This window comes from Agelaius phoeniceus, chromosome 1 (genome assembly GCF_051311805.1).
Source record: "Agelaius phoeniceus isolate bAgePho1 chromosome 1, bAgePho1.hap1, whole genome shotgun sequence".
NCBI lineage: Eukaryota > Metazoa > Chordata > Aves > Passeriformes > Icteridae > Agelaius > Agelaius phoeniceus.
The window spans coordinates 131,102,726-131,125,230 of NC_135265.1; the positions used below are offsets into that span (position 1 = coordinate 131,102,726).

General features: G+C 35.7%; 1 protein-coding gene across 5 annotated transcripts in view; it reads right to left on the reverse strand.

Moving 5' to 3' along the window:
* VPS13B (vacuolar protein sorting 13 homolog B) overlaps positions 1-22,505 on the reverse strand; it is a 434,757-nt gene that overhangs the window by 62,289 nt on the left and 349,963 nt on the right. For all 5 annotated transcript variants that reach the window (XM_077187531.1, XM_077187521.1, XM_077187524.1 and 2 more), the window contains 4 exons: positions 20,094-20,293; positions 17,303-17,510; positions 16,769-16,953; positions 930-1,126 (listed from right to left, as the gene is read on the reverse strand). In XM_077187531.1, coding sequence (XP_077043646.1) covers positions 930-1,126; positions 16,769-16,953; positions 17,303-17,510; positions 20,094-20,293 — 790 coding nt within the window. The remainder of the gene's footprint in view (positions 1-929; positions 1,127-16,768; positions 16,954-17,302; positions 17,511-20,093; positions 20,294-22,505) is intronic.

Genomic DNA, 22,505 nt, shown 5'->3' on the forward strand with positions numbered 1-22,505 from the left:
TAAAACACTTAACTTCTCAATGATGAAAATGCATTCTTTCACAATTAACATCAAGAAATCATTTCCAACCTGATACTATTAATGGAAACCAGATGTTTAATTTTCTTCATTGATTCTGTTAGCCATGCTCATATGCTCTGATTTCTCTGAATTCTGTAGCTTCATTCAACACATACATGGATGCTACATACTCATTGAAGCTTGGGTTTATAAACAAGCAGCAAGAATCAGCAAATACCAATGGTCCAAGAGAGTAATTTTGGGTTTTCTGCTCTAAGTATAAAATGTTAAGCAGGTCTTTGAAAGCAATTCCACTGCTGTTTCTGGACAGAACTTATTTCTTATACTCTACATATTAACCAAAATGGAATGAATGCAAACAGAGTGAATATCTGTCATTGCACAGTGTTTCTAGCTGCAAATATAATGAAAAATGGATCCCCAGTGTTTAAAAAGCACTGATTAGTGTTTTTTTCTTTTAGCATAGTAAGTACTCTGTGTGAATAATAATGCAATACTATTGAAATAACAACATTTTGTTCAATACCTTTAAAATAGTTGTTGACTTGCACTGAGGAGAGACTCAAGGTGATGTGAAAGTATTGCATGGGAGAAGACTGTTTATGACTATATGACAGGATGGATGTAAGGCTTACACCTAAGCCTTCTTTTGTCTGCACTTTTCAGTAAGCCTTGTATTCAAAAAATGAATGGTTATGATGCTGCCAGGCTGCCTATGAACCTACAGGAAAGCTCTTTTTGGGCACACTCCATGCCCTTGTGTGAAGATGAGCCACAGTCTGAACCTTGCACAGGACTAACTGCTCTTATCACATATTAAAAAAAGTATCTTAATTTCTAAATCTCTTGAAACAGATTTCTCAGGAGTGTAGCATTAGATGTCTTTTTCCCTCCTCCTTTAAAATTACCTTTGGTCATCAGCCACGTTCTGGCTGCTGTTGAGGACAATCCTCCACAGGTCAGAGGCTATGAGCTCCTTCTGATCGTTCACAAGGCTGATACTGGGCAACTGCAGCTCACAGACTTTGCTTTCTGATAGACTGAATTCCCTGAATGCAACAAATGACTTCTGAAGCTCATCCCAGTACTCCAAGCTGCAAGGAACCTGTGATAAAAAGGAGAAGGAATAATTACTTTGTGCTTGATTGTACATATAATGCAGTTTAATCTATATGCTAAAAGTGTAAAACTAATGAAACTAAATAAAAGTAAATAGTCATATAGAAAATCTTAACTGTAACCATTATTCAGATCTTGTGTTGTCTTGACTTAAATGAAAATGTTTTTAGAGCATCACTGCAGACTAACACTTCCAACTTTCTCTCCCTCTGTACAAAAATAGATGCTTGTTCCATAGGAAACCATAGAAACCATGAATAACAAAGACAATTAATCCAAACATTATTTGTATTATGCAGCCAAAAAATCCATCAGATGTCTACACATCACAGTATCAAAGACAGTCTAGTCGTAATTATTTTTTTTTAACTCATTGTTGTAGTTTTATTACACAACAAAATATAAGTTTATTAAAATAATCAGTGACACACAGAAAAAATTACAATGGACAACACAACCCTTTGTGGTGGGCCAACACATTGCTAAAAACCCTGGGTGAAATAATGAAGCACTTGTAAGCACATGATCTTTTCTTTCAAGGACTATTTAGACAAATAAAGGCAAATGAAACCAAATAAATACATAGTGGCTTCTGCTTAATTACATCCCTAAATTTAATTCTGTAAATAATCCACTTGGATTATTTCAGGATGTACCACTGAATAGGAGAGAAAGTTATTATAGACATTTCTATATGCAATAGAAAACTAATTTTAATTAAAATATAGATCTTAAAGGGTTTACTCTAGGTGTTTTTCTTTTTTTTTTTTTGATAACAGCAAGAAAGTGAATGAGAATATGAATTTAAAACAAATGCAAATTCAGTCAGCTACGAAGATTTTAGAATTAAGACGCAGAAATCCACAGGTATGGCAGCTGTACATGCTCAAGATTACTAAAAGTCAAGCTGACATAAAACAAATAGTAAGAAAAAATTGCATATGTATGTGTTATTACCTGTTTTATCCCTGTGTATAGACATACATATATAAATGACCAGGAAAAAAGTAAGATGGCAGAGATGCGAGTAAATTTAGAAAAAGTTTTGTAAGCATTCTTCCTTGTTATTCAGTAAAGATTATAATGCAGATGGAGATGACAGTAAGCTGATTAATTAACAGGAATGAAGGTTAAGAAGGAAAATTCAGGGAGCTCAATGGTTCAAGCTAGGAAGGGCAAAGGAACATAAATAATCACCAAAGAATTCTGGAGGAATTAACATGTGGAACCACAGAGCCTGAAAGGTGGATTTTAACTACATCTGTCAAACCACAATGATATGTGAAGACTGAAAAAAGCAACCACAGTCTCTACAATTTTTTTAGTTCAAGATGTATGACAAAAAAAAAAAATCTGATAACTGTCAGTAAACCTCTAATGCCAGTAATGCATATAAAAGAGAGTACCACTGCAGTGTCAATCATGAGAGCTGATTTAATTTTGAAACTAGAATGTGAGAAAAAGGGATTGATTTAACATCAAAACCCACATGTCATATGTGTAAAGATAACAACACATTTGTTTATAAGCTGCATATTCAATTGGAAAAGGTGAAGATCTGTAAATGTTGGCTGGAAAAGTGTGAGGCAGTATGATGAAGCCTGGAAAAAGCAAATACCATCTTGGGAGACATCAAGTGACATATTTCCAAAAGTGAGGGGCAAATATTATTTGATTTGTATAGGACATCAGTGGGGACTCATCTGAAGTACGTCACATTTCCAATTCTTCATTTTAAAACTGTATTAACTCTTGCTGTGGAGAGTTGAAGACTAAATGAAATTAAACAACAGGAACATAATTGTGCCATCCAGACACCTCAGGAAAGAAACATTTAATAGAAGAAAGCTTTATAGAAATTTTGTGCCAAAATTGAGTTGCCCGATGAATAAAGTGTAAGACTAGAAACTGTACAGAAAAAAGATGGGGATGTGCAAGGAGAGCCTTGGTGCTCATGAGAGCTACTTTGAAAAGCTTGATTTGTTAATTAGATGGAGAAAATAACAAGCATTGCCCCAGTGGGAGAAGGCTGGGCTTGATGAGCCAGAAAACATCTTTCTTGGTTCTCTGTTCCTAGCTGTACAATAGTGCTGTGCACAACAGCAGCAATAAGAAATACCACATGAAGTTTATGTCCATATTTCAAAGTCACACTATAGTGATTATTTCTGCTCTCAGTGCCACTAGACTTTTAGTTATGTTTTCAGAACTTCTCAGTGTTAAATTATTTGAGTGTTTAACGTCTATGGACAAACACTCAAGGCTGCTACACTACCATAGCAATGATCCTACCCTCCAATTATGGATACATTGGATACACCCCAAGAACTCCCCTATGTTAACTAGGAACACACAAAGAGCCTCTTCCATCATCTGCTGTCTTTTATACTACATTGTGGAGCCATTCACACTCACATACTTCTCTTTTTAAACCTTCACAATCTCCACCGGTGATAAAACATTTCAGTTTAGTTAAATATTGTAATGCTTGGCATACTTCCTATAGCATGAAGTCTTGGAATTACATAATTATAAAAGGATGTGTTTCATTTTTGACAAAAGGCTGCAGCCTTTCATGGTTGCATAGATACTTTACATACAGCCATATTTATTTCTGCATACTTTTAAATCTCAGTCCTTAAAATAACTTGGCATTCTTTTAGGAACCTGATTAAATATATTTGAATACTTGGTTTGGTCTTGTGCTTCCTAATGTCTAACAAAATCTGAACTACCTTTTCTTATCAATGTTAGTGAGCAATATGTGTGCAGTGAAAGTCTCACAAAGCTATCATATGTAGGATATTTATTTCCCTTAGATTACATCTCAAAACAAAACTCTTTCCTTAATGAGAATTTCACAAAATTGCATTAGAATAGAAAGTCATGGGTGTTTTAAAAGAGGCTAAGCAGGGTGATGAATTCTATTCCCACTAGATTAATGAGCAGGAAGAACAAGTTCAAGAGTACAGTTAGATAATTTTTTAAGTGACACTACAATACAAAAACCATAAAACTATCAATAAAGATAGATGAAAATAATATAGAGAATTAAAAATAAAGATTCAAAACAAAGGCAGAGCAAAACTTGAAAAAACCTAAACTGGATTTCACACATCCTGTCTATATTAAAAAAAAAAGGTACTTCAGTATTTCCACCCATTCATTAGGTAGTAGATGTATTGAAACTCCTCTTGAGGAAGAGATGGCAAAGTATAATGATGAAAACAATTATGCCACAAAGAAGTAATAACTTTGTAACTCATGTTCAGGTTGTGGTTTGTGGTATAAACTAACAACACAGTGGAAGTTTCATCTGAGGAAGAACTTTATTGTGTGGATGACTCAGAGAGATTGTAGAGTCCCCCTGGAGATATTCAAGAACCACCTGGAAACAATCCTGCGCCATGTGCTCTGGGATAGGGAATAGAGAGGTCTGACCAGAGGATCCACTGCAGACCCTTCCACTGTACCCATCCTGTGATCCTGTGTAGTGCAGGACAACTTCTGAAGTGAATTATGAGAAATCTGGAAAGGCATAGGAATGATTGCTGAACTCAGCAGTATGAGTAGCCAGGAAAAACATCACTGAACAGTTAATGCAGGCTGGTCAGCAAGTAGAAACGATTTTTCCTCATTATTTTGTTTACAATTTTTTCTAACTATGTTATAATACGTCGAGACATCTACCAGAGCAAGAGACAATTTGTTTCAAAGTGTCATCTGCACATTGGAGATAAGAAATCAAGGACATACATTATGTGATTTCCTATACAAAATACAGCTCATGCTTTGGAACTACACAAACTGTAAGCTTTCTAGTTTGAAGCTTGCAAAAGACTTAATTGACTTAGAATCTTTGATTTCTACATATCTAGCTTTATTTTTTCTAGGGGCTTTATTACTAATGCCTGATCTGGATAAGTTTAAGGAAAGATGGTAGCTCTGGGCAGTATCAGCTGCCAAAAATAATAGTTGTGAAAGCCTGGAAAGGGGTTATAATGCCAGAACTGAGTCATTAGCAGTGGGAATAAGTGAACTAGCTGCAACAAAAAAATTCCCTGCATGTCGAATTAAGTATGGTTTTACCTCAAAATATTTGAACAAAACCTAAGCTATAATTCATATAACTGTTACCTCTTAGAAAATGTGACCACTAGGGCTGCCTCTATAAAAGCAAACACAAACAAAGCAAATTTAATTTTTTTGCTAAACAACAAGCTTAGTTCTCCAGCAGACACTTCTCTGCAGCTTTTTGTCCTCTTCCATAGCTCTCAAAGACAGTTTTAATTGCAATGATTGTATTCACCTGTCACTTAAATGTGCATAAAAGTATTATTTAACCATGAGCTCAGATTAACCAAGAATCTCCAAGTTCTGTTTTGCTAGAAAAGCCCACACTGTGGCAAACACACTTATTTAGAAGGATGACTATGGCAATAGGGAGGAAAACCACCGTCAAATGCTTTATTTTTCAGCAGCATCTCTGTTTAACAACAGAGGTTAGAAGCAGAAATGAAACGCTGTATGAAACAGTCCAAACTCTAAGCAGAGAAACCGAAGGCTGCTCCTTTTTCTCTTTACTGCTGTGAAATGTAGACACTGGAGATCTGAAAATGGCATGGCAGTGTTTGGAAGAAGAAGGAAAATGGTGTACTGGCAAAGTACATGACACAAACAAACAACTGTTCAGAACTAATTGCCTTGGAGCAAAAATCTTTTTAGGTAGAAGAGAGCAGATTCTGGTTTTCTCTGAATCTCGTTTCACTCTATTTTAAGACAAAAATTTTCATGTATATTACATTAACACATATGAAAAACATCTCTGATTTGAGCAGAGCTGAAGCCTCCAACACACATATCACCCCCCCCCAAAAAAGGCCAAACAATGACAAACCTGAAAATTCTCTTAAAACCCTGCATACTTCAAGTAATTTCCTCCACACTTGTTAACCTATCAGCAAGACAGTATCATGTTAGTAACCAACATGAAGTAGTCCCACTAAAGCACAACAATGTCATTGTGTTTGTTCTTATTCATCATAGATTGTGTCACACATTACCAGTACCAGAATAATTTAATTTCCTACTTGGAAACTAGGGGGTCAAGAAATGCTACACAGCCTGTTACTGCTGTGTTGTTAATTGTGTTTTACAGATACTTCTTTTCCCCACTAGTGGTTTTGTGTAATATTAAGACTTGATAGAGAGATGAGTGTTGACCCCTAAGTGCTTTTCAAAGAATTTCAAGATGATGACATGCTTCTATACTTTCCTGTGACCTGATGTTATCCTCCCAGCTTTGGGGTTCTTGGCTAATTTGGACTTGAAAAGTGCTGGGTGCACACCACTTATCTGTCTACAGGTACATTTCTACAGCTGAGCAGAGAGCCAGCATCAGTGCACTTTGCCAACCTGCCATGACACCATAAATGATCATACCTGTTTTTCAATATACATTTTGTCAGAATGCTAAAAGGTCTCAGACATGGATATAATTTCCAGCTAGGAGAGAAATAATTAAAATATCTACATTTCTTAACTAATCCCATCTTTTTCATAAACATCTTTTTGTCTGTAGGAAAAAGCTACAGCCATCAGCCTACTTTGAGGTTGTTGAATGAAGGCTGTATAAAAGTATTATGCCTTCAGTATTAACTACTGAAGCATATGATTTTAAAACTCAGTATAAAAATGTGAACTTTAAAACTAAATACATGCGAAATATCTCAGGCTGGAAAACAGATCTTGTCCAGTTGAGAAAGAAAGATAGATATTAACAGCTGGGTGCCTAATGTTTCTTTCAGTGATGCTTCCTTTTGATTGATGTATTTGCTAGAAAAGAAGCTTTTACAGAAGATACATTCATTTCTTGAATCTCAGTCCCTCAGATCGTGGGCGCTTCCTCTTGGAAATTCAGCTATTCTTGGTCCAGAAACAACTGCTGCACAAAAAAATGCACCCAGAAGACAGGAAGTGTGTGTGTGTGTTTTATCTTCTCCAAGCAGGGCCACCTCAGTGAATGAGGCAGAACACAACACAAACTAGAACTCTGAGTCAGACACCAGCCAGACTCCAATTTTTACTTCAGCTTCCCGAGCATGAATAAACTGATTGCTCTGTAATAAAGCTATTCTTTTATTAAGATATTTTACTGGTTTAGGGCCAACTGTCTTAAAAATATAATTCTCTCATTAGGTGAACAGAAGTTGCAGTAGCAGGAAATAAAAAGTTTTATGCAGATTTTTATAAGGAAAAAAGTCTTGGCAATACCTACCAGAAACATTACTTTTAAATTTGATTTTGAAGTATTATTTATATAAAACTAGCAAAAAGAACTCTGCAGAAAAATAATATAATATGTAGAAAATATGCTCAAAAGAAAAATAATATTAAATAGAATGCTGCAATATGCCTGGTTCACACAACATACACAATTCAATCTGACCAGTGGAACACCTACATTTTAGGCAAATGTAGGATACTTCAACATCCACATTCCTGTGTATCTTGTGTGATTGACAGTGTGAAATCATGCTACAAACCACTTGCCTGTTAGATAATATTTTTTAACCTTCCTCAGAACTAAGATTGTATCGTATCTCTGTAGAAAACAGACTTTCCTGGCACAGCTACAGACCACCAATATCCCCATTTCATGAAGGAAAAAACCGAACAACCAAACTACCAAAAAAAGAGAGATGACTTACAGTGAGGTAAAAATATAGCCTCATATAAGTAGTTTCAGGATTAGCAGTAGTACTAGGATTAAAATTATTTACTTGTACAAAGTATTTGCTGTCCCACCCACCTCAGCCTCCTTTGTATTTTCATTACAGCTTTCTGTATTTTGACAGCAGTTTGAATGTTACATACCTATATATTTCAGGCAATAAAATATATTCCACTATGGTACACTCTCAATTTTCAACACTGGAATAATCAGATACCCCAGCTGGAGATGTTTTTCAAAATTATGTCATATAATTTCTTCTCAGAATTGTTTTGCTTCTCTTCAAATTTTTTAAAAAATAAATTTGGTCCTAAAGTTAGGACATTTAAATTACAAATACTCACTCTAAAGTTTAATATGCAACATCTGCTTAATTTAACTTTTTCCTTTATCTATATTGAGGTCTTTGGCTGACTAATGAAAATAACTACTATTTTGCTATCTGAGTAATAATATATACTATGGCTCTTTCAACTCCATTAAACATATATACTAATAGTCCTATTAGTATATTTATTTCATTTTATTTAAATTTACATCTGTCCTGCAGTTTATAAAATAAATATCAAATAGAGTTGTAATGAAAAGATGTGAAAGAAAACTCCTGTCTTCTGAGAAAAGTTGTTCTTTAAAAATACATAACTTCCTTTTAGCTGACTTTGGAAAAAAGCTTCTATACATCTTCAACTAATAGAAGCTATAAAAAAACCTTTTGTAATATTGGAACCAGTTGAGAAACCACAAGTATTCAAATGCAGGAAATCATGATTTTATAACATTTTAATGTGATCTACTCTTGGGAAACAAAGTTAACCAAGCCCTATTTCTGTACAGGAAATATTCCACTGTACAGTTGTAATACATTGTGGTGAGGGGTACAGCTGCAATTTTTTCACCTGTGATGCCCCACTGGTATTGTGGCTTACTGAATTGCATCAAGATTGCCTTCCTGTCCGGAAAGCCCTCTAAGTACAAACACGACTCTAAGCCCAGGTTTTATTTTCCCCTGGTATCAGAATATGGTAATTTAAGAGCCCTGAGAAATGCTTTTTAACCTTTTAGAAGAAATATGTAGCATTCTTTTATTAGGAACTACATTCTTTGCCTTTTTAAAACAACATATGACTAACTTATCAATTTATCAGGCTAGCAGGTTCAGAGCAAATGCAGGTGTGTGGAGTAATGTAATCTGTCACAGATACTGGCTTTTTTCATTATGGAAAAATTATTCTGAACACACTAACAGCTTTTTTTTAAAGAAAGCACAGAACAGCGCTGGGCTATAACTGTGATTTCTGCAGAACTTTAAACAGGAAAATCATGTACTGCTAAGTGTCAAAATTTTATACTAATTGACATTCACCTTGAGACTGAGTTTATGTGATGATCACTTGCCTTCTGAACAGCAAAAGTAACAATATTTCTTTAATTTATTAGCTCTTAATATATTGTTTCAGGCATTGAGAAACAAAAGTATACAGATTGGAGATCTTACATTAGGGATTCACCTAATTCTTCCAACACCCTTTATTGTCTCTTTTGATACAGGAAGTATCTACCACATTTCATTTAAGGTTTTTAATTTTCTAGGCTTCAGCATTTATTAATAATACAAGCATTATGAGGTTGAAAGGTAGTCACCTCTGACCATTGAAGTTAGCAGTCTATTAACACAAGATGAATCTTATAATTTTCAGTATATGAGCTATTTTCACCACACATTCTCACCACAGCAAAGCCTGACTCCTATGAGAAGCACCACAAAGTCACTGTACAGCCGGAAGGACTTGGGTTTGCAGAGTTTCATAAATCAGAGTCACAAAATCGGAAGAGTACAGAACACAGGCAGAGTGTAAATCTGTCATTAGGATAATCTGATGGTTTCGTCAGTCCTCTGGCACTCGGTAGAGTTTTCACTGGCTCAGTAACCCCTAAGGGTAAATTTCACTGTGATGCACAGGCAAATTATGCACAACTTCCATTAACATTCCCAACAAGTTACGCTTAACTCCCTGCAGACTGCACAGGGAAACTCTAGGACAAACGATACAGTCTCATCTTGATGCAGGGAACACTAAGATCACACAGCAAAATAATTAAGATTATACACACACAAAGCAGTAACAAAATAGTAAAGTCTGAGATAATCCTATTCTCAGGCAAGGAAGTTCACAAATAATATTTAAAGCTGGAATTCCCTAAGAGAACAGGCTCTGTTTCAACATCTGCTTAAGACTCCAACTTCTTTAGTCCCTATTTCCTTCCTTGCAAGAAAATGAAGACAATACTTATAATTAATAGACAGAGTCTGAACTTTGGAAAAGGTGCAAAACTCAGATCAGAAAATTTGCTTGCCTGCAGATCATCTGAAGTTTAAGTGGCTCAAGCTACAACAAACCTACAGGCGTCTTACACAGACCAGCTGTTTATGTGATGACCAGCACCCATTTCTGTACTCATGCACAAACAGAAACACTGCATCTACTGCTGAGAAAGAGGTTACTTACATTAGAATAAATGGCACTTGTTACACTTCTAGTTTATGATCAGGTATGTTCAATAATAATTGCTTCTTTTCAAGTTTCTTACAACTCTTCGCAAAGTAGAGAAATAATAAAAAATTGGTATAGAATCTTTATATAGTAGTAGTATGACTAATACAGTAATTTTGAATAACATCCAAAGGTAGAATTAACAAGAAATGTAAGCTTTAAAAAGCAGACAAAACACCAAATTTGCCTTCTGAGCAATTCACAACAGCCAGACAAATTATTTCTTCATCCATCTAAAAAGTGCCATTATTTGACAACAGTACTGAACTGTGTGGCAGAAGATTCAGTAACTTGCAAGCCAACAGGTTTATCAAGAAGCATGGCTGAACTTCACAGCTTATTATCTTGTAACACCGTGAACTTAAATCACTAACCTGTCACGCACAAATCATCTGGATTTCCAAAATAGTTGTTGCTTTGGGAATATAAGAAATAAATCAAAAATTTGTGGTTTCCCAGAAAGCACTTTTCCCAGACTCTCAAATGCCCAGCTGACTATTTTAGCCCCAACAGGGAATGAAAAGTAAAAGGGAAGCAGAGTCAGCCAAAAATGAGGTATTCTCTGTTAAAAGGAAAAATTAATGTCTTTGACATTGATCATAATTCTTTTCCTGTTGACTGTCATGTCAAATCCTTCCTGGAATAATGACTTACAGTAGGTCCAATGTCAGTCATTCTTAAGCTCATGCTTCCTTAAGCCACTGTTTAAACAGCCACAAGGTGTTAGAATATGACTATTTATTGGATGACAGTGTTGAAAAAATCAGATTCCAGACTAGCAAGTTTGCAAATGCTTTATTTAAATAGCACATGTATGTAAGGCAATGTAACAGACAATTTTTTGAATCCCTGCCCTTTGAAGTTGGAAATAGTTTATGTTCTCCTAAAAAAGATTTCACCACCTTTGGAAATGCTCTGTGTGAATTTTACCACAGTGGTTTTTTTAATGTAGTTTTTCCTTATTAAATCCCAGTTAAGCCCTTGCAACCTCAGAACTATACTCACTGCCCTAAAAAATTCTTCAGTAGACTTTGAGATTTGGTTAATTTAATCACCACTTTTTTAACCTGTGCTCTGTATCTTAGGACACTACATAAAGAAGAAAGGCCAAAAAAGGAGACCTCAGCACGCATTCATGGTTTCATCAGCTGTTATAATGCTGACTACACGTGCGTGCAATAGGAGTCCTGGCAGGTACACAAGGGAAACATCCCCAAATACTGAAACCTGTCAGGGTTATAGTTCAGCAGATATTTTATTTTAACTTCATCTGGAGAAATGAGCAAATGTTGTAGTTTATCTTTCTTTTGTTTAACAGCTTGCATCTCCCACTGGATGACAATCCAGGAGAAAGAATTTTAAGTCTGTGTTAGTGATGCATCTTAACTAAATCAGATAACTCAGAATTTGGAACACTACACAGTGTATGATTACTTTGATTAGATAAATCTGTTTTTCTCCTGCTTTTAAATTCATGCCACTTGGGTAAATGCTCTTGTGACAATACATAGCTTTATTTGAGATATGGGGCAGTGCCAGCAACATCCCTCAATGGAAAGATAACTCTACAATGGAATGAAAATAAATGAGAATCTCTGTAAAAGGTTCACTAGATAAAAACAGGCCTCCAGCTGTACAGGAGATATTTTGTGTGTCCTGTTCACCTGCCTGTACAGAAAAGCAGAGTATTTCCCTGATGGCATATGAACTGTTTTCCTACCTTGGTGAGCCCCACCCAATCTTTACTCTCCCCTGCCAACCTAAACCTGTCAACCTTGTTCTTGGTAAAGATAAATGATATAAAAATAAAAGCCAGATTACATCAGAAAAGTATAACAACATCACAGGCAAAGATAAACATAAATCTGAGATTCTTAAGACTGCAGGAAGACACAGGAAGACTTTGGGGAAACTAGACACACAGTGCAAGTACAGTTCTAAGCCCCACAGCACAAATATTCAACAGAACTTTCCTTGAGGTTAAATATCTAAATGTAGCTAGCTTCATATTGTATCTGCACAATGTGAAAGTCACTACTGAATCAGTAACAGATTTTTCTCTCCTTTTTTTTCCTGCTTTCCATCTTTTGAATTTTAAAAATATCACAGAAATGAAGATGACTTTTCCTTTCTCAGATATGGACCTGACAGATCCAAGGAACTGTAAAAGCACAGTTGAGTTTAGTATCACACAACAGCTCCGGAATACAGGTCTTTGTTATGATGTAGAATAAATTCTTCAATTATTCTTTATGTTCTGAGACAGTGGAATTATCTGCATAATAATAAACTATTGTCTGAAATCAGAAATTACTCTTACTCCTTTCATCCCAATGCCGTACTTCCAAGGCAACCAGAACAACCAGAATGGAGGAAATTGCCATAATTCTTTTTCAACTGTCCTAGTAGCCATATCAAGCCAATGCCCTCATCATTTAGGAGATTAAGAGCGACACTATGAAACCCTTACTCTGAAATTGAGACTGTCCAGCCCATTCTTGTTCCTAAAGATGCTCATGTATCTTCTACAATTCTGATATCTCTGCAGGAGACATTTCAACATACATTCTAAACCAAAATCTGCTTGAAGGCTATTACCATGCTTCAAAGTTCTGGGTGAAACACATTTCATGTGTTTCACACATGAATGAGAATCATCACTGCCCACAGATTCCAACTTCAAGTGGTGCCACACCACAAGGCCATCACAGAGCAATTAGAAGACCTTTGCCCTGTAATGATGAGCTGGTTGCCTTACAGAATATAGTTTAATGTTAAACTGGGAAACTGTGGCATGCCTTAAGTCTTCACATGTGAATACTCACTGAGACAAATTTATAAACACCTGCACAGCTTTTGTTACAGAAATTATCTGGGACCTAAATGTAGTAGTAACTAAATTTTTGGAGCAAGATCAGTAGGTTATTTCTCTCTGGTTCATGAACAAAAGACATACATGCCTTTCTTTAAGCACAGAATAAAATTGGCTTTTGAAGTTGCTCATCTTTAACCACAAGACTTCCTCTTACCAGCAGTCCAGTTGAATTATTTAAGTTTCATCTGTTATAACGGAAAAAGTCTCAGAGAGTATCCCTTTTTTTTAACTTATCTATATATATCAATCATCAATATTTTAAAAATAATGGATTTGCTACTTTATCATTCTTTTTGCCTTTTGAAAAAATTTTGTGAAAATTTTCCAAGTTTGGACTTCCCTCTAGTCCTGAGGTGGTCATATGATCCTCACATCAATACCACTATTCACCTTTGAAAGGTGTTTCCTCACAGACTAATTATCTGAAAGAATGGTAAATCACACAGAGCTGAAGGACATTTACAACATGTGAAAATGGGACAAAAAGGACTTAAAGATTATATAATGTTTGCCATGTCTGTTAAACAGGGAAAAGAACAAATTCCGATACTTTCCACCTCCTCAAAGAAATATAATCCTGCTGCAATTTCTTGCAATCAGATCTAGGATTCTCACTTCCTTCAAACTATTAGATCCAAGCTCTATTTCAAACTGCTAAAGAAATGCCATGTGGTATGCCATGGCAGAGACATCAGTTCTTCCTGTTCCCCCCCACAAATAAAAGCAACAATGTTTGGACTGTAAAAACAAAGCATTACAAACTTGACCACCGAAACCGCTTCCCTTTGCAAAAACACAAGGTAAAGCACAAGAAAACAGCTCTTGGGGCAATTCAGAAATAGGAGCAAGGCAAGGTTCAACAGAAACAATATAGTTCATATCAACTCTTATGATCTGAAGCTGTTCTCTATCCTTTGGCTGTACCAGATAACACGCACTTTCAATATTTAGAAAAATTCTCTTTATGGTGAAGCTTTTGCAAGTTCCAGGAATTTGAATAATAGCTATAAAAACACAGAGTTCTAAAACCTACCCATGATTAAAACGTTATGCTAAAAGTTTAACAAAGACAGAAAGCTAGATGAAATGTCATAGCAACTTACTCAGAAAGAAAGAACATGCAACTGGAAAACTTCAAGAAAAAAAATCCCCCCAAATTCAAGACAAACTACAGAAGGGCACCTTTGACTGTATCTTTGTGAAGGAGAGGATTAAGGGAGACTGGTAAAACAGCTGGGGACATTATGGGTCCTCCTTGCATTTGAACATATCCACAATCCTGGGAAAGTTTTTAAAGTATATTTTAATATAGCTTAGTATCATTATTGTTTTTTAATTTAGATCCTTTTTTCCAAAAAAGCTAAAGTCTTTGGCTTGCAGATGTTTCTCTAATGTTTCATTTCAAGAATGGAATAAAATAAATACTGCTTTATCTTTTTTCTCTTTGTATTTAATGAATTTTCCATATGCACTAAATCCCCAGTACATTAATTAACATGTATTCACACAGGGAAAAAGTGGAGCTCATAAAAGGCCTCATGATTAACTTCAATTATAATCTGAAGTTTGATATGAGTATTTAGTAAATGCAATTTACTTGAAGAAATTAAATTTTTTCTCTGCATTACTTATTCCACTCACATAACTCTGTTAAGATTAATGAAAAATGCACACTGCCCATGTTTAAAATGGCTGTTCATCAGGTGTATGGCCATTTCTGGAAAATGTAATAAATCACCACCTCGAGCCAGGCAACAATTACTACTATAATTAATAGCTTTCAACCAAAGTGTGGATCCTCTTGTAGGCATTTCTGCACATCATGGGCCCAAAGCAGAATTTTTGACTAGATGTCCTCTAATTTGGCTGGTATCTTTATATTTTCTCTGGTGGTAGAAATCTGAAGAATTACATGAATGTCAGAAGAGGCTGACAGGACCTGACCCTTGGTAGTTGGGTGCTTCTCGCTCTCTGAGGCAACGATGGTGAGCTGGATCTTCTCTTCTCTGCACCATTGTATGGAAGCACAAAGCAGAACCTGTGTGCTACTGAAAGTCCAGCTGTGTATGCCCACTTGAAGAAGAGCTGGTATTCCCCTTGGACAGGGTCATATCGTTCCACAAGCACATACATAATGGTTTTCATGATGTCTGCTATCTATAATGGGAGTGTAATGTAATTAAACCAAAACCTTGGTGTGCTGTGCTCCAAAAATACCAGCCTGAAAGGAGGCGAAATCCTGGCTTTCATAGCAACCTAATAGGTCATCAAGACAGCCTACAATAACACAATTTTGATCTTTGATTCAAACCTCATGCCAAGTGGAGCTGATTTTTTTCCATTTAATTCTACTTTTCATGTAACTGAAAGGAGCTGACATTTGGCTGTCTTGAGGGCAAAGAAATTGGCAGGACACTTACATGATCTCACCAACAGCATGTGCACGGTAATAACATTATACCATTTATCTGAGGAAGATTATCCTACTTATTCATAACTCAAAGCATATTGGTGAATAATTCAATTTTAAAAGCAATTTTTAACATCACAGCAATAATGAAATATAATTCAACAGTTTTGGACAAATAGGAAGAACTGGGAAATATTTATTTCCCTTGATTCACAACACTATTCTGATTAACAACCAGATTGAAATTAAAAAAAATGACAGGTCCAATTTGTAGTACAAAAGGGAAACAGAGATTACCAGAATTAAAATTGAGCTAAAATCAAAATATGTATGCAAGGAATAAGTGAATTTAAAAAGAATTACACTAGACAGGAGAAAATGTAATGACCCAATTGCATACATTAGAAAGCAAAAATTCCAGCACATTAAGGATCAGTGTAATTTTGAGGTATGGTCTATTTTTGGGGCATGGAGACTGCAGCACTCAGCCTTCCTTCAAAGACAAGTTCCATGCTCTCACACAGTCAAACCACACCATCCACTTCAACCCTCTCAAGGTAAAATGAGAGAAACCAGACCCTTTCCCCCTACCCTGTGGATCTTACTAGGAGCAGTGCAGCCATCTGCCATCACAGAAATAGGAGAGAACAGCCAGATTGGAGCTTTTACTTCAATGATTCCACTAGAACCTGGAAATTTCAGACCAGGTCTTTCCTCATATGTTTCAGTTTCAAACCAAATGAAGCCTTTATGCAAAGACTGATGGATGAAACCATAAAAGGAAAGAATAAAAACTCTATGCTCACAAACTAAACCTGATAAACTTGGCTATAGCTTATTATGCAACATAAAAACTGCAGAGGTAAGTGGGTAAAATGTTTATACAAGTAGTTTTGAAACTAAAGATATGCTCAAGCTGTGCAATGTACCCATATTGGTTTTATAGAGCTCCTGACATTTGTTTTGTGCTCCTTTTTAATAAATCTGAGTTTGAAAACTTTCACTTTACAGCAGTAACCTTTCCATTTTTTACTGAAAGTAGAAAACTCGTTACCCACCTGAAGAACATCTCCAAGGTCAGCAGTGCTAATATCTGGGTCTTCAGTGGTATTAAAAGGAACAGGGTTAATTTTTACAAGAGTGAGCACTCTGGGTTCTGGGTATCTCCACAGCATCATTCCTGGACTATCCTCAGTTTCATTGTAAAACACAACTTCATAGGCATTGGGCAGCTTTTGTGCTTCTGTCAAATGAAAGAAAGCTATAATCTGTTATGCAATTTCTAGAAAGAAACATGCTGGTTTATGAAACCAAAGTGATTAAAAAGAAATCCCTCGGGATCAAAAGGAGAGAAAATAAAAAAGCAATTTCCCTGACTTTTAAAACATTACAGCTTAATGGAAAGAAATCAAAAAAGCCTTTTAAAGTATTTTTTTAAAATTCTAGCAGATGTCTTTTCAACTGCTTTTCCAAAAAATATAGTTATTTATTGTAAGAGGCAAGTAATGTCTAATAGGTTACTACTATTTTTACTTTATAACCTAGAAAAAAAAGGAAAAAAAAAAAGAGAGCCAAAATTATATCCTTCTTACCTGCATCTTGTATATACTGGAAGAGTCCTGTTCTCAGATCATCTGAGGAATGCTCAGGTTTTGAGGCTTGATTCCTTTCTGCAGAAAAACATGTTGGGTGTGGACGTTCAGGTATCAATGTCTCTACACTGCCCTTTTTAGTCAGGTACTGCCACAGAAGCTCCTGGAGAAGAACTAAACAGTTCAAATGCTCTTGACCCCAGAAAACCTTTAAAAAGAAAAAAAAGGAGAGAGAAAGAGAGAGAGAGAAAAGATGAAAAAATTACATACAAATATTCAGCCATTTTTGAAGGGAAAAACACCTCCCCAAAAACAACAGGAATTTTACATGGCTTTGAGTCTGCTCTACTTACAACTTAATTGCTTGCAAGCATTCTTAATTTTAAAATAAAGGACAGAAGCAACAAAATATCCTTACAAAACTATTTGTCAAATGTGTTCTTTTCATTATCTGAAGGAAAACATTAATTCCTACCATTTAACAATGCACAGTGAGGTTGCCTGGAAGACCACAGATCTTAAATGTTATATTCAAGAACTGTACATAATGCTAGCACTGGTCACAGGTTTCTCAGTTTAAGACATGACAAAAAACCCTTAAAGATACAAAGTTTAAACTCTTCAAAGAGATTGCTCCAGAACTGGAATTCTGGAATACATTTAAAACTAAGTGACACAGCTAAGAATGTGACACAGAAGACATATGAAAGATCATCTTAAGCACAAAATTTAAGCATATGAATTGGGTGTTCTGTAAGTCCTCCAAGTGAGGTTTAAAAGTTCTAAGATTTCTGAAGTTTAAAACAGAAATACAGAAAAATATCTAATAAAATTGGGCATGCAAAGTCCAGAAGATTTGCACACTTTGTAGCAAAATAAAAGACAAGAAGGCATTTCTTTCTGCCAGCTTGGACAAGCATTGCTGCTTTTTTCAAATCAAACTCCTGTTTGACAGAATTATATTAATGGGAACAACTACTTTAGATTTCGTTTGCAGAAGCAGGCCTTGAAGCACCAGAGAAGACAAAGAAGCAACTAGCAATACAGAAATTAGACATGGTACCAGTGTGGGATGAAACCAAAATGCCCAGACTGTAACTTAAAAGTCATGGGAAGGGTGTGAGTGAAGCACACAAGTCAGGTATGCACATAAAGAGTAGTGCAAATTTTTCAATGGGGGAATATAAATTTTCAAATGTGAAAAAAAGTCAAAAAATGCCTAAAAGGAATGTAGTTGCAAGAAGGCAGATTTTTTTCTTGCCCTGCATCTAGAAGTAAGCCCACAGAATAAACCAAGACCCTCTTGAGACACAGCCACAGCCAGTCCTGAGCTAAAGATTCCCAGCCTAGGCAGGTATCCCCTGAATTTAGTGCATCTCCACTGTGCTTTCTGGAGAACCTCTGGTCTTGGGGTCCCACACCTATTCCAGCACCACCTCAAAGGAGCTTGGTCCCCTTAAGCCAATCCCAGAGGCCCCAGTTCCCCACTGACAGAGGAGGGATGAACATTTTTCTCCATCTCACACTTTTATTCATTTGTAAGCAGCAGGGAACTCCAGGGCATGGAACTCCTACTACAATATTCAGAGATGAGGCCCTGATTTTACATAAGCTCTCAAGGTTCTGATGCAATACAAAGTGACAGTGATAGGTGAGGTCATGTTTAGAGCTGGTAAAATCATTAGCCATAAATAAATTAATTTGAAACAGAACTGCTAATGATTTTGTCAGCATTTTCAAATCTATTCTGCCAGACCAAACACTTAATGATCTTCTGTAAAAGCTAATTATCCCTAATTATACTCTAATAATAAATGGCTTCCTGAGATTTATAGATTCTTTTTTGGTACTTGTAAAACCCCAACATTTTGGGAAAAAAATAAGCTTTTTATTTCCAACACATACAGGTAGTCAGCCAAGTACCTGTGAAAAACAAATAAAAAAAAGGAGTAAAGAAACAAACTGACTTTATTTATTCATCAAGATACATTTTTTTTCTAAATTTGTATTATCTGATTAACCCTATTTCCAGTGCTGTTGTTCTAAGACCTTCTAATGCCAGTTCTGGGAAAAAACTTACTTACACAATTAAACGTCAAAATTTCCTTTTAGTGTTTTATATACTTGATTTATGTATTTATTTTAAAACATTTGGTATGTATAGATACTATAATAAAAATAATTAAAACAAGACATATCTTAAAGCCCACTTGTTTAAGCCCCACAGAATCTATTTTTCATTTCAAGAACTCCCAAGCTTCCTGGACTGATTTCAAGTTGTGGGCACTTCCAAAAAGGAGAGGATAGCACGGAAAACTGAGTATTAATTGTTACAAACAACAGTTTGCAATTACTCCCCTGAGAAATTCGTGTAAGTTTAAAAGGAAAGGATATGTACTTCTTAGGGCTTCCTCTAGGCATTACAGACACGTAGATCATGGACAGACAAACACACACCCATCAGAACATGACCCTAGATATTAAGTGTTAGTAATTTGATCCAGTAGTTTTAAGGAACACACACATACAGCTAAAATACAGGGTTTAAGCAGTATTAAAAAAAAAATAAATCGAAAACACAGTACACAATTTTTCAATCAATAGTTTACATGAAAGAGTAGATACTTATTTTATAAGATAAGACAAAAACCACCCAAATCAAACATGCAAAACTCCCCAACCTAACAACTAGTTGTAGGATGCAAAGGCTTTAATGAAATTTATTTTTGAAAACTTAATAATCCAAAACCAGTCCAGCTCAACAGCACAACCATAAGCATCTTATACAGACCTGCAGCAGTCCTCCTCTCAAATCAATGTAGATTTTTGGAACAGATTGCTCTGGGCCAGGATCACCACTGTGCTTACACCACTTGGCTTCCACATTAACAGAGCAGCAAAAAGGGCCAATCAGAGATTTCGCTCTTTCTTTGAGACTTGTTTTAAGTAAGAAATCTTTTATGTCAAGGACTAAAGATGATCCATGGATTCCTAAAAGGAAAAAGAGAAATTTAATCCCACTGGCAGTTATTCTCCCAACATTTTTGTGCTTATTTCCTGAATTCACTTTACCATGAGCCTGGGGATCCCAAGCCATTACTCACACAAGTAGTCCCACTGACTTTCATGGAAATACTTGTGTGGACAATCACTCTGGTCTCCAAGGAAGAACTTCACAGCTGGGCAATGAGATCTGTAATTTTTTTTTAATTTCCTGGTTTTTTTCACTTAGCTTGCTCTTCCCACACTATTGACCAGGCTTTATACCATGTTGCTATAACAGAGCAGGTATGTCTCATCCATATTCCTTACAAAGAACCATTTGCCAAAACATGACTTTTTGCCTTCTGAGTATTTTAAGGTTTATAAGAAGAGACATTTTTCATTAAACTATGATTTTTTTTTCAAAAAAGTCTATTAAGAACAATTACAGCTGCTTCACTTGATCATATTTCAAACTGATAGGAAATAGAGATTTTGAACAGTTCTTTCTGCTTTTGTCCAGATTAATTACTATAACACAGCACCTTGCTAGACTTAGGAGTACTTAGCAGAAGAAGGGTACTGTTTGAATTCAAATAATTCAAAACAAATGCTTATCTCAAACTACATAATGCACATTTCCTGAGAAAAAGAGTTTAAAGTTTTCATATCATAACCTTTTGAACTTTACACAGCTTCATAGAACCTTAAAATGATAATGGCAGATTACATTTATGACAGAACTTACATACTCTCATTAAAGACAAACATTTTGAGGATAGAAACATCATCTAGAAATATCCCAGCTCTTGCGAATTTAACTTACTGCAAATCACTGCTTAATAAAATAAACCATGCCTGATATCTCTATTTCTTTGGTATATTTACATGGAAAGTACTACATCTGAGGTTGGCTTAACTTTTATCTCCTTTGGTGCTAATACTTGGACTCAACACCCAGAATGTTGGATGCCACCCTACTTTATAATGCACACAGCTTATTTTTCTAATGAAACTAGACATTTACAAAAGGCAAAAGATTAAAAAGACACCTAAGGCTTACACACAGGTGTTTCAAGGTAAAGTTTCATTTTATATTTTTATAACTTTGCTGGTAGAAAAATCCCCCCAAAACACAACTCACTGTTTTGAATCCATGCAATAAAACTTCTTCTATGAATCTCTCCTAGCATCCAAGGAAGAAGTCTGTCTGCATCCTGGGGCTTACAGTTTCATAATACTGAGCAATGTTTTTTTAATGGAAGGAAATACATTGCATATTTTTTTAAAAACCAGCAAACACTAGGAAGGTGGTCCAACAATGCCCACAGTAACATTGGCATTGAATTGTGTCCAACCTGAGTAGGCACCACAAACTTAAACCATCAGTCCCTTGAGCAGCTGGAGTTTAGTAACAATGATCAAGGGCTCAAACCAACCATTGTCCCATGCCAATCAACAGGACTGTGGTAACCAACTGCAAAAGGAGTTCCAGCTTTGGGGTTTTTATTTAGGCTGGCTCCTGAAATCCTGCATCTGCTCTCATGGGTTACAGGCCTATGGGACAGATCTGTTCAAGGTGGTTTTTGACACTGAATTTCAGTGATAATCAACAAAAGTAGCATCAACACACCCCAACACCCTGCTATAGTTAGTTATTTTAAGAGGCACTACAATACTTGGAAAATCTTTTTTTTTTCTTTTCATATTCTATATGGAATTTTGATTTTAAAGAGAAGAAATTCTTGGTAACTATTGCACAATTCTTCAATATAGAGAAATTTCTTCCTATAGTTTTATTGGAATATGTGCCAAGTTGCAGAAACAACAGAAGGGGAAAAGGAATGCCAGAATACAAGTGGTTTTATTTATGTTTTCTTTCACTGGGATTACACTTGGAAGGATTATGCTTTGCTGTCTCTTTGTGTTGTCATGTCAGCTCCACAAAGTACAAAGAAAACACAATATCCCACAGCTTAGAAGCAGAACTGAGCATTCAGCACATAATACTGCTGGTTCAAAATCAGCAGTGCCTTTCTCAAATGCTAAGCAAACAATGAGAAATGAAGAAACAATTAAGAATAAGGAAGTGTTGGTTAGTTTTCAATACATGAAATATTACAAGACACATCCATGGATTGTGTCCTACAAATACCAGGAAAAGTTCAGGAACTCAGGAAGACATTTTTATTTTTCTTGCTGTGACCCAGAGTGCTCTTGT